This window comes from Heterocephalus glaber, unplaced genomic scaffold, assembly GCF_053883595.1.
Source record: "Heterocephalus glaber isolate CG9 unplaced genomic scaffold, H.glaber_assembly_v1.0 deba00001687, whole genome shotgun sequence".
Classification (NCBI taxonomy): Eukaryota; Metazoa; Chordata; class Mammalia; order Rodentia; family Bathyergidae; genus Heterocephalus; species Heterocephalus glaber.
In genome coordinates this window covers 8,850,530-8,862,608 of record NW_028258412.1, presented here as the reverse complement: position 1 = coordinate 8,862,608, position 12,079 = coordinate 8,850,530, and the positions used below count along the sequence as shown (strand labels likewise).

The 12,079-nt window shown below is 47.7% G+C and overlaps 1 protein-coding gene and 1 gene segment (V, D, J or C); one reads left to right on the top strand and one right to left on the bottom strand.

Moving 5' to 3' along the window:
• The window catches only part of LOC106009314 (Ig lambda-1 chain V regions MOPC 104E/RPC20/J558/S104-like), a 505,149-nt gene that overhangs the window by 313,059 nt on the left and 180,011 nt on the right, over positions 1-12,079 (bottom strand).
• LOC147821968 (uncharacterized) lies at positions 2,479-10,502 on the top strand. Its single transcript, XM_087197985.1, is given in 1 exon segment — positions 2,479-10,502. A coding segment is annotated over 1 exon segment (5,166 nt). The 5' UTR covers positions 2,479-2,782; the 3' UTR covers positions 7,949-10,502.

The following is a 12,079-nucleotide window of genomic DNA, read 5'->3' as shown; positions in this document are numbered from 1 at the left end:
CACTCAGTAAAGAAGAAAAGAAGTATTAGCTCTGCTCTTGACCGAGTCAGACTTCTAGAAGTCATTAGCAACTCTTTCTTTCCCTCATGCCCACACCCAGTCCAACAGCCAATCTGTCAACTCTCTAAGTTCTCCGGCTCCTCTCCCTTCTCTACTAGACACCAGTTTCCCTATATTACCAAGATGAGAGCTTCGATATCAAACTGCTGGGTCTGCTTCCATTTTCCTTCCATAAATTTCATTCACAAACTACTGCAGTGTCTTTAACACATCAATTACCTCACACAAAATTATGGGAGATATTCAAATACATTATCTTTTAATTTTCCAAAACAGGCAACATTTTACCTTCATTTTCAAGTGATCTGTGTCCATGTGATCTGTCTATTGCCCACAACTTCCCACCCATCTCTGCCCTGTCTCTCCCCACATAACCACTTCCCAGCCCCACTGGGTGGGTACCTTTCTATTCCTTCAATTGACCTGGTTCCCTCCACCTCAGTGCACTTGCACAGGCCATTCCTCTGGCTGGAATTACCATACCTTTACACTTTGTATGGTGGATCCCAGGAAGGACACACAAATGTACCAAATAAACCATACAATATCCTGTTTGCTGAATGAATGAAGATGAAAGCAGAAGTGGGAGGCTAAGCTGCGAACCTTAATCAGAGTCTCCAGGCCACATTCAGGCAATTCCCAGGCAGGTCTGTTAGAGGATCCCAATTAGAATTAGATTTGGATGTAATTTCTTCATATGTCCTTCTGTTGAGGGGTGAGGGGCTCAGAGAAAGGCCTGAAAGAAAAGCACATAAAAATGGAAATATGAGTTTATTTACAATTTGGCCAAATTAGGTGGGTAATCAGTCTACCCCCCCCCCAAGTACACAGACATACTCCAATTTATAGAAGGGGGTAGAATGAAAGCCAGAAAATATGTATACCTCAGTGTAGCCAGGCACCCAGGAAATGTTTAATTCTTCTTGAGGGCTGGGATGGGGGGGGGGGGTGTCAGTTCCCAGTCTTAGCATGAGGAAGCTGGAGAAACAACTTATTTTACAACAAAATCTTAACTTTTAACCTCCTAGATATACCCCCTAGTGAACACCACACTGCTGATTGACAGGGTGAGGAGAGATTTCCAGCTTAGCTGGGAAATACTCAATAGCTCTCCTCCCAGGGACTGAAGGCAGGGCTGAGAATGCCTCTTTCTTAACCCCTCCAAAGGGCAAATGCTTCAAAGGCAGATATACATCTCACTGTTCCCAGCCTGAGACTGAGGCCTGGGGATGTTTACTCCCCTATGCAGAGGGCCTCAAGCTTGTGAGTTTATCTAGTTTGGAGACACTGGGGAGAGCAAAGTTCTTGGGACAACCTCTAGGCTAGGATAAATAAACTCCAGTAATGCTTTTGGGTCACTGCAGTCCTAAAATGTAGGCCTGTATTGCCCTCTTGAAGCTTAGATGGGAGAACTCATCTGTCCAGGCCAGTGGGCTGAAGGGAGGCCTGGTCAGGCGAGGTTCCCAAAAAGAACCCAAGTGGAGCAGATATCACCAGAAAGCAGGAAACCAAGTTTAATTTCCAGGGTCAGAGCATGAGAGTTGGAGCTGCAGCTCCAGAGCTCAAGAGCTGCATGTCTTTATCAGCTTTTTTGAGACACAGTAAGACAAAACAGCTGTGCAGCTTTGTACAGTCATGTGGCATATGTGTGGTCATTCATACTGATTTACTATTATTATTATAACAAAGTCTGTCATGCGCCTGCACTAAAAGATAGAGTTGTGTCCTCAGGGGCCCTCAAGAGCCCTCAGATGCCTGGGCTTTGACACATCTGCCAGAGGCCCCCTACAGCCTGGTCTTTACAGTGTGGAGCCAGAGTGACTCCATTTTGGAGCTGTCTCCTTTGTTCTCTCAAATTTGTGCTTATCCACTCAAAATTCCTAAGTTTATTACCCAGCCATCTGTGTACTCAGGAAGGACATTCCGGACACACTATCTATAGGGTAAGCAGTTAATGGCTAACTGCCCACAAAAGATAGATGTGACCATTAGTCAGTGGATCTGCTAACCATCAGCTTATGACAGTCGACCACTAACCTTTGCCCCCTTCTCCCTTGCAAAAATCTATACGTAACCCCCTTAACCCCCCCTAAGCCTAACCAATCAAAACCCTACACTTCATATGTATTTAGTATTAACCAATCACCTGGCTACTAACAACCAAAGCTTGTTGTATACTCAATAAAAACCCTGCTAGTTTCGAGGCTCGGGGCTCTCAATCTCGATCCGCTGCGTCGGTGACAATTGAGAGTCCCTGCTTAAGCTTGAATAAACGACCCTCGTGTGCTTACATCGGAAACGGTCTCCTGGTGGTCTTTGGGACATCGCGATCTGGGCACAACATTTGGGGGCTCGTCCGGGATCCCAAGACCTTCAGGACTCCCGTACCGGAGGGTCAACGCCGGCTGGTGAGTGTTTTTTGTGCTTGTAAAGTCTGGGCCTATTTTCTGGGAAGGTCGGCAGACGGTCTAGGCGGACGCGCTGCAAGGGCCGCCGACCCGGGATCCTGGAAGACGTTCCGGATTCCACTGGTGGGGACGGAGTGCCCCAAGAGTACGGGTCAGTGAGACTCCTGGAGGGACGGTGCGGGTCGCTCCCGCGGCACGGCAGGAGGCCGTCGTCCCATTTGCATTGCCTCCGATCGCGCGGAGGACGGTTTTGTCTCACCTTGTGCTTCTCTGTTGCGTTTGTGTGTCTGTTTGTGCTGACTTGGACCGAGACGATGGGACAGACTGTGACTACCCCTCTTTCCCTTGTAACAGACCATTTCAAAGAAGTTAGGGAGAGCGCTCATGACTTAAGTTTAGAAATTAAGAAGACTAAGTTCATCACCCTCTGTGGCTCAGAGTGGCCCTCCCTCGGGGTAGGATGGCCCCCCGAGGGAACTTTTGATTTGCAGATAATTCGCAGAGTTCGTAAAGCCATCCTCCCCCCCGATCAGATACCCTACATCGCCGTTTGGGAATTTCTGATCTCTAACCCGCCCCCATGGGTTAAGCTCTTTTTGCCTTCACAGCAGCAGCAACCGGAGTTAATCCTGATGGCCAAAGAAAAGGCTCCTAAAAAGCGCGCGGATGAAAAACAAACCGAAACCAAGCCAACCGCGCCACTTTACCCTGTCCTCCAGGGAGGGACCGAGGAAGATCTTATATTTCCTCCCCCCTATTCCCTCCCCTTTCTTCCGCCACAGCAGGCTGGAGGAGGTGACCCAGTCCCAGCCGGGGCTGGGGAGCCCGCCCCGGGCGCCGCCAACAACCGTGATGGTCCCGCCCAAAATGCTCGTCACCGGCGCGCCGCCTCGCCGGCAGGACCAGCAGACTCTACTGTCTGCCCGCTGCGAGCAATAGGGCCCCCTGATGAACATGGAAACCAGCCTCATCATTACTGGCCCTTTGCTACCAGTGATCTTTATAATTGGCGCCGACAACACGCCAATTTTTCTGATAACCCTAGAGATTTAATTAACCTGTTAGAAACTGTTTTGTTTACCCATCAGCCCACTTGGGATGACTGTCAACAGCTTCTGCAGGTCCTGTTCACCACTGAGGAACGAGAGAAAATCCAGAATGAGGCCAGAAAATTGGTTCCTGGTGACAGTGGTCAGCCCACCACCAATGCAGACACCATCAACACTTCTTTTCCTCTGTCCCGACCTAACTGGGACTTCAACACGGCAGAAGGTAAGGAGAGACTCCGAGTCTATCGCCAGACTTTATTAAGAGGTCTCAGAGCAGCGGCGAGAAAGCCCACCAATTTGGCTAAGGTAGGAGATGTACAACAAAAGTTAGATGAAAGCCCTGCTGCTTTCCTAGAAAGAATTCAGGAAGCTTTTCGTAGGTACACTCCTATGGACCCAGAAGCAGTTGAGACAAAGGCAGCTGTAATAATACATTTTGTCAACCAGGCGGCGCCAGACATTAAGAGAAAGTTACAGAAAGTAGATAGGTTAGGAGAAAAGAGTATTCAGGACTTAGTGGCAGTGGCAGAGAAAGTGTATAACAATAGAGAAACCGCAGAGGAGAAACGAAAAAAAGCTGATGACCGCCAGACCCGAAACTTAGCTCGGATCCTTCTGGCTGCCACTGCGGGAGAGCAGAAAGAATGTGAACGTAGACTAAAAAAGATTGTGATGGAAGGAGAAAACAAAGAGAGACGCAGAGAGCGCCCCCAGTTGGGGAAAAATCAATGTGCTTATTGCAAAGAATACGGACACTGGGCCAGGGACTGTCCTAAAAAGAAACAGCGAGAAGGACGCCCCAAGACCCCTATTCTGGCTGCGGATGAATCAAATGATTAGGGGGGACGGGGTTCGGCACCCCTCCCCGAGCCCAGGATAACCCTAAAAGTGGAGGGGAGACCTATTGAGTTCCTGGTGGATACAGGGGCTCAACATTCAGTCCTACTCAAACCGTGTGGCCATATTTCTGATAAAACATCCTGGGTCCAAGGAGCTACAGGCATAAAAAAGTATTCATGGACAACCCAAAGAACAGTAGACTTGGGAGTGGGCCAAGTAACCCACTCATTTATGGTTATACCAGACTGCCCCTACCCCTTATTGAGAAGGGACTTACTTACTAAATTAGGGGCTCAAATTCATTTCCAACCCGGGGGCACAAGAGTCCTTAATCAAGAGGGAAGGCCCATTCAGGTACTAACCATAAACCTGGAAGATGAATATCTACTACATCAAAAGAGGGCCCCTCCTGATCCTGATATGGAACAATGGCTCTCCATGTTCCCACAAGCATGGGCGGAAACTGGAGGCATGGGGCTAGCTATACACAGGGCACCGGTGTTTATAGAAATAAAACCTAGAGCAGATCCGGTACGAGTTCGCCAATATCCTATGCCCCTGGAGGCCCAGAAAGAAATAACTCCACACATCAGGAGGTTGCTTGCTCAGGGGATTCTCAGACCCTGCCAATCGGCCTGGAACACCCCCTTGTTGCCAGTACGAAAACCTCATTCTAATGACTATCGGCCAGTGCAGGACCTCCGGGAGGTAAACAAGAGGGTTATAGACATCCACCCCACAGTGCCTAATCCATACACCCTATTGAGTTCTCTTCCCCCGAGCCATCGCTGGTACACGGTCTTAGATCTCAAAGATGCTTTTTTTAGCCTTCCACTGGCACCTAAAAGCCAACACATCTTTACGTTTGAATGGAGTGATCCAGAGCAAGGCATCAACGGACAGCTGACGTGGACCCGATTACCTCAAGGATTCAAAAACTCTCCCACCATCTTCGACGAGGCCTTACATGAAGACCTGGGTGAGTTTCGCCTCCAGAACCCCCAACTAACTCTGTTACAATATGTAGATGACCTTCTTGTGGCAGCTGAGACACAGGAAGACTGCTTAAATGGAACCAAGAGACTCTTGATGGTCATAGGAGAGCTGGGGTATCGGGTGTCCGCTAAAAAGGCCCAGATCTGCAAACCCGAGGTAAGCTACCTGGGGTACGTGCTTAGAGAAGGGCAGAGATGGCTGTCGGATGCTAGAAAAGAGACAGTTCTTAAGATACCCACACCAGATTCCCCTCGAAAAGTCAGAGAATTCTTGGGATCGGCGGGCTTCTGCCGCCTATGGATACCAGGGTTCGCAGAGCTCGCAAAGCCCCTCTACGAGGCAACTAGAGACAGTCAGGCTTTTCAATGGACAGAAAAGCTACAAAAATCTTTCGATCAAATTAAAACAGCCTTGCTGACGGCACCAGCCTTGGGCTTGCCTGATATTACTAAGCCATTCCACCTTTACATTGATGAAAACAAAGGAGTCGCTAAGGGCGTCCCGATCCAGTATCTAGGGCCATGGCGCCGCCCAGTGGCGTACTTATCAAAAAGACTTGATCCAGTTGCGTCAGGATGGCCCCTGTGCCTAAGAATGATTGCAGCAGTAGCTCTAATGGTCAAAGACGCTGACAAGTTGACATTAGGCCAAGAACTATGCGTGACCACCCCTCACGCCATTGAGGGAGTCCTAAAACAGCCTCCGGATCGATGGCTCAGTAATGCTCGCCTGACCCACTACCAGAGCTTACTCCTAAATCCAACCCGAGTTGTCTTTCAGGCCCCGGCTGCTTTAAACCCAGCCACACTGTTGCCAGACCCGAACTTAGAGGCTCCGCTTCACGACTGCACAGACATCCTGGCCCAGGTACACGGAATTCGAGCAGATCTGAGTGACCAACCATGGCCAGACGCAGACAACACCTGGTACACTGATGGGAGCAGCTTTGTTCGTGAGGGCCACAGGTATGCTGGGGCAGCTGTGGTGACAGAAACTGAGGTCATTTGGGCAGAACCATTGCCCACCGGGACCTCAGCACAACGGGCAGAGCTCGTAGCCCTGACCAAGGCATTGACTTTAGGACGGGGCCTAAAGTTAAATGTATACACAGATAGCCGGTATGCCTTTGCCACTGCGCACGTCCATGGGGCCATCTACAAAGAAAGGGGACTCTTGACAGCTGAAGGAAAGACTATTAAAAACAAAGAAGAGATCCTTGCCCTCTTAACAGCCCTCTGGCTACCGAAAAAATTAGCCATTATCCATTGCCCAGGACACCAGAAGGGCGACACTCCAATTGCCAGAGGAAATAATCTAGCTGACCAGACGGCCCGAAAAATAGCTTTAAAGGTTGATCTGACACTGGCCACTCAGCTGCCCGATCCGGGAAGTGCAGCCCTACCAGAAAAACCCCAGTACACTGAAAAGGACTTAAATTGGATAAAACAATTACCTACGCCCCAGTGCCTCAATGGGTGGTGAAAATCTTCTGATTGTAAAGTCATCCTGCCTAAAACACTGGGAGAACAAGTTCTCTCCAAGATACACCGGACCACCCACATGGACACTCGGAAAATGCAAGATCTCCTGAGACATGCTGAAATTAAGATCCGTGATGCTAATTCTACAATTGAACATATTGTTGCTACCTGCAAAGCCTGTCAATTGACAAATGCCACCCACAATAGGGCCAACCCAGGAAATAGGCTGAGGGGAAACCGACCTGGAGCCTATTGGGAATTGGACTTCACCGAGGTAAAACCTGGGAAGTACGGTTATAAATACTTGTTAGTTTTCATAGATACTTTTTCAGGATGGACAGAAGCGTTTCCTACCAAACATGAGACAGCGCAAAGTGTGACTAAAAAGCTGCTAGAAGACATCCTGCCAAGGTACGGTTTTCCAGTAATGCTAGGATCAGATAATGGACCCGCCTTCATTTCCAAGGTGAGTCAAACCTTAGCACAGGTGTTGGGGACAGATTGGAAATTACATTGTGCATACAGACCCCAAAGCTCAAGACAGGTAGAAAGGATGAATAAAACCTTAAAAGAGACCTTAACTAAATTAACCTTAGAGACTGGCGGTGACTGGGTGACTCTCCTTCCCTTCGCCCTTTATAGGGTGCGCAATTCACCCTATAAAATGGGGTTGACCCCCTTTGAAATCATGTTTGGAATTCCCCCTCCCATTATCCCCAACCTTCACTCAAATGTACTTGTTGAATTTGATGACCAAAAGTTGTTACTTTCTTTAAAAAGCCTCCAAAGTGTACATGAAGACATCTGGCCTAAGTTAAAAGCCTTATACCAGACCGGACCACCTCCTGAGCCCCATCGCTACCGACCTGGAGACTGGGTCTTCGTTCGGAGACACCGGCAGAAAGACCTTGAGCCCCGTTGAAAAGGACCCTACGTCACAGTCCTGACCACGCCCACTGCTCTCAAGGTCGACGGGATTGCTTCGTGGGTACACTACACCCACGTTCGCCCTGCAGATCCTCACACTGTCCTAGAAGACTTCGTTCCATCATGGCAGGTGTCCAGAGACCAAGACAATCCCCTCAAACTCAAGCTACGTCGTCGACGATCGTGATTATGGTAACTGTACTTTTGACACCGACACTAGGAGGACAAAACCCATATGCTCCCTTAAATTTAACCTGGATGATCATTAGTACGTCTACGGGCAACATTGTTAACAGTTCATCCGAAGTGGCTCCACCACTTACCTGGTGGCCAGACCTAGACTTTGACCTGTGTTCGCTCGCCACAGGGACTTGGAACACTGGAAACTGGAAAATCGGGCCTAGAGGAGAGCCAATATGTAAAAAAGGCATAGGCCAATGTAATACTAATAAAACATCCCTGCCCATGGCTCCAGTACCCATGGCCCCTCCTAGACTTGACCCTGGGTGTAGCCATTCTCTTGATAGAAACATCCTACAAAGCACCCCCTTTTATGTTTGTCCGGGAGAAAGGCGCACACAGTCTCAGATAAACAAGTGCGGGGGACCTGACCAGTTCTATTGTGCCAAATGGGGATGTGAGTCCACGGGCACCGTCTCCTGGGCCCCGCCTGTCAAGGACGATTTTATTTCTTTAAAAAGAGTCCCTGGGCCCCCTGGCCTGCAGACAAATCAAAAGGGTGGTAATTTCTTAGTTCTTAGTGGCCCCTGTACCGGGTTCCTCTGTAACCCGGTCAGACTTTCATTCACGGATTCAGGTAAAAGGTACACTAAATGGGAAACAGGCCAGACTTGGGGACTCCGTCTATATCAAGATGGTTATGATACCGGGTTGTTATTCACTATAAAACTGAAGGCAGAGCCGCTCACCATAGGGTCTCCCCAATTGATAGGGCCAAACTTGGCGCTAGCTCCAATAGCCCCTTTCAGACCTATTAAGCCCCCTCCCCCAAAAAGCTCACCTATGTCACCAAAACCAAACGCCTCCGTACGGCCATCAGACTTAACCTCCGCTTCCACATCCCCGCCCTTGATTCAAATGATCACCCAGATTGATAAAGTCGATCATAACCGGGACCAGGACCCCCTTTGGGAACTGATGGTTCACACCTTTAAAGCCCTAAATGCATCTAGGCCAGACCTCACTCAGTCCTGCTGGCTATGTTATGATACTAAGCCCCCATACTATGAAGCAGTAGCTTATCTAGACAATTTCACTAAGTCAGACAGCCCGACTCAATGTAGATGGCAACAAAAAGGGACAGCTAGGCTGACCCTACAATCGGTAACTGGGCAAAGAACTTGTGTCGGCAGTGTCCCGGCCTCCCACCAACACCTTTGTAACAAAACCATCCTTAGACCTAGGCCTAAATATCTCATTCCCCCTTATGACGGGTGGTGGGCCTGTTCCTCTGGACTTACCCCTTGTGTACATGGGCTAGTGTTAAAACAAACAGGAGATTTCTGTGTACTTGTACAATTAGTCCCCCGGTTGTTATATCACTCAGAAAAAGACATCCCCAGCCGCCTGGCTGAAACCCAGGTCAGAGTTAAGCGAGAACCTGTAACGGCCATTACTTTGACCGTTCTCTTAGGATTAGGACTAGCTGGGACAGGAACGGGAGTTTCATCGCTACTAATACACAATAAATATTATAATGACTTAAGGACAGCCATAGATATAGATATTGAAAGGCTAGAAGGCTCCATCTCCCACCTCCAAGAGTCTTTAACTTCACTAGCAGAGGTGGTCCTCCAAAACCGAAGGGGGCTGGACTTAATTTTCCTTCAACAAAGAGGACTCTGTGTTGCACTAGGTGAAAAATGCTGTTTCTATATAGATCATTCAGGAGTAGTCAAAAAATCCATGGCTAAAGTTAGAAAAGGCATCGCCAAACGTAAACGAGAAAGAGAACAATCTCAAACCTGGTTCGAATCTTGGTTTAATTCTTCCCCTTGGCTCACCACCCTAATTTCTACCCTGTTGGGCCCCTTGCTTATCGTGTTGCTACTATTAACCTTTGGACCTTGTATACTTAATAGACTAGTTTCGTTCATTAAAAAGCGAATTAACGCTGTTCAGTTAATGGTACTCAGGTCCCAATACCAGCCAATACCTATTGATTTGACAGAATTAACCCCCAGAGGCCCATGATTGGCCCTCTATAGCACCATGAGAAGGGGGGAATGTGGAGCCAGAGTGACTCCATTTTGGAGCTGTCTCCTTTGTTCTCTCAAATTTGTGCTTATCCACTCAAAATTCCTAAGTTTATTACCCAGCCATCTGTGTACTCAGGAAGGACATTCCGGACACACTATCTATAGGGTAAGCAGTTAATGGCTAACTGCCCACAAAAGATAGATGTGACCATTAGTCAGTGGATCTGCTAACCATCAGCTTATGACAGTCGACCACTAACCTTTGCCCCCTTCTCCCTTGCAAAAATCTATACGTAACCCCCTTAACCCCCCCTAAGCCTAACCAATCAAAACCCTACACTTCATATGTATTTAGTATTAACCAATCACCTGGCTACTAACAACCAAAGCTTGTTGTATACTCAATAAAAACCCTGCTAGTTTCGAGGCTCGGGGCTCTCAATCTCGATCCGCTGCGTCGGTGACAATTGAGAGTCCCTGCTTAAGCTTGAATAAACGACCCTCGTGTGCTTACATCGGAAACGGTCTCCTGGTGGTCTTTGAGACATCGCGATCTGGGCACAACAACAGGCCTTCTGGTCTTCGGAGCACTGAGCAGAACTTTCGATACAGAACACCCTAAGGTGCTCCAGCTACTTCAGCCAGCATCTCTGAACCTTTCTTAGCTCTTCCCCTTCTCACAAGCCAGTGGCAAAGGCTCTTGAGCCACATAACCAGGTGATGTCACAACAACAAACCCACTTCTCTGGTACCAAATTTCTGTATTAGTTACTTTTCTCTCATTGCTGAGACAAAATACCCAACACCAAAAGTTAAAGGGGGAAAGGATTTATTTGGCTTACAGTTCATAGAGGTTTCAGTCCATAATCAGCTAGCTGGCTCCAAGGCATAGTGGCAGAGGGGCAACAGTTCATAATGACAGAAGACAGCAAAAGCAACAAGAGAGTTTAACAGTGGCTTTCTGCTCCTTTTATCTTACTCAGACTACCAGAATTAGGGCAGTGCCAAACCAATCACTCACGTGTAGTGGTTTAGTGATCGCACACCCTTAATCCTAGCACCACACACTCTAGATTCAGCCACCTATGACCACATGAGGCTTTGGGGGGATATCTAGACCCAAACCATAACACACAGTAAGTACTTGGGGTAATACTCTACCCAAGAATATATATAAGCAGCAGGTTGGGGTCTTTAGGAAACTTGGCAATGGAGTTTGGCTCCCAGCCTTATGGCCTTCCTGGCTTCTCTCTGAATACACAGATTAAGCTTACTGTACTTTCTCAGTAACTTACATGTCATGACCTATTGGTACTGTTATACTGACTGACTCTATAACCCTCTAAGTATTGGATATCCTGGCCAATTTTAGGTTCTATACCTTGGTCTTGCACTCTCAGAATCAAGTCTCACACACACTGTTCTGGAGCCCACCATTCATGACTCTGTTTTCACAGCTCCTTCCATAGCAGGCCCCGTACCTCCTGTGGGGGTTTCCTTGCAACTTGATCCTAATTTTTGGTCTATTGGCTTTATGGGAGGAGAGGGCAGTTCTCTAGGGGTGCTTACAGTGGTATTATCTCACAATGTTACATCTTGTGAGAGTCATTATAATTTGATTGGCTATTCTAGGCTCTGATATCCCTGACTTGCCCATTGTCCCATCTATCGGGCATGTGTACATTCTTGAATAAGCAGTTTTTTTGGTCTCTTTGTCTCTTTGTCCTGTCCAGGTGCTTATCTTGTGAGATTTACAGCACAGCCTCATATTCAAGGCAGAATTAGTAAAAAGGATACATGTGCTTTTATTGTATTAATATGGTGAAAGAATAATAAAATATATATGCACTTATATATATTTATAGATGTGTGTCTAGATGTCAGTATATATTTCATATACTATTTTTTATAATATAGCCCCCTCCTCACTTTGTTTCTTTTGTGCTTATAGGAGATGGCAAGAGGAAGGTATTGGGGCCCTGGCACTGATGTGAGCCAGGCCAAGGGGCCTTCTCATCTCTGTTTTCCTTAGCCACTCTCTCTACCAAGGGTTTAAACTCTTTATTTGCCAGAAACTTCACTGAGGCCCTTTAACTTTC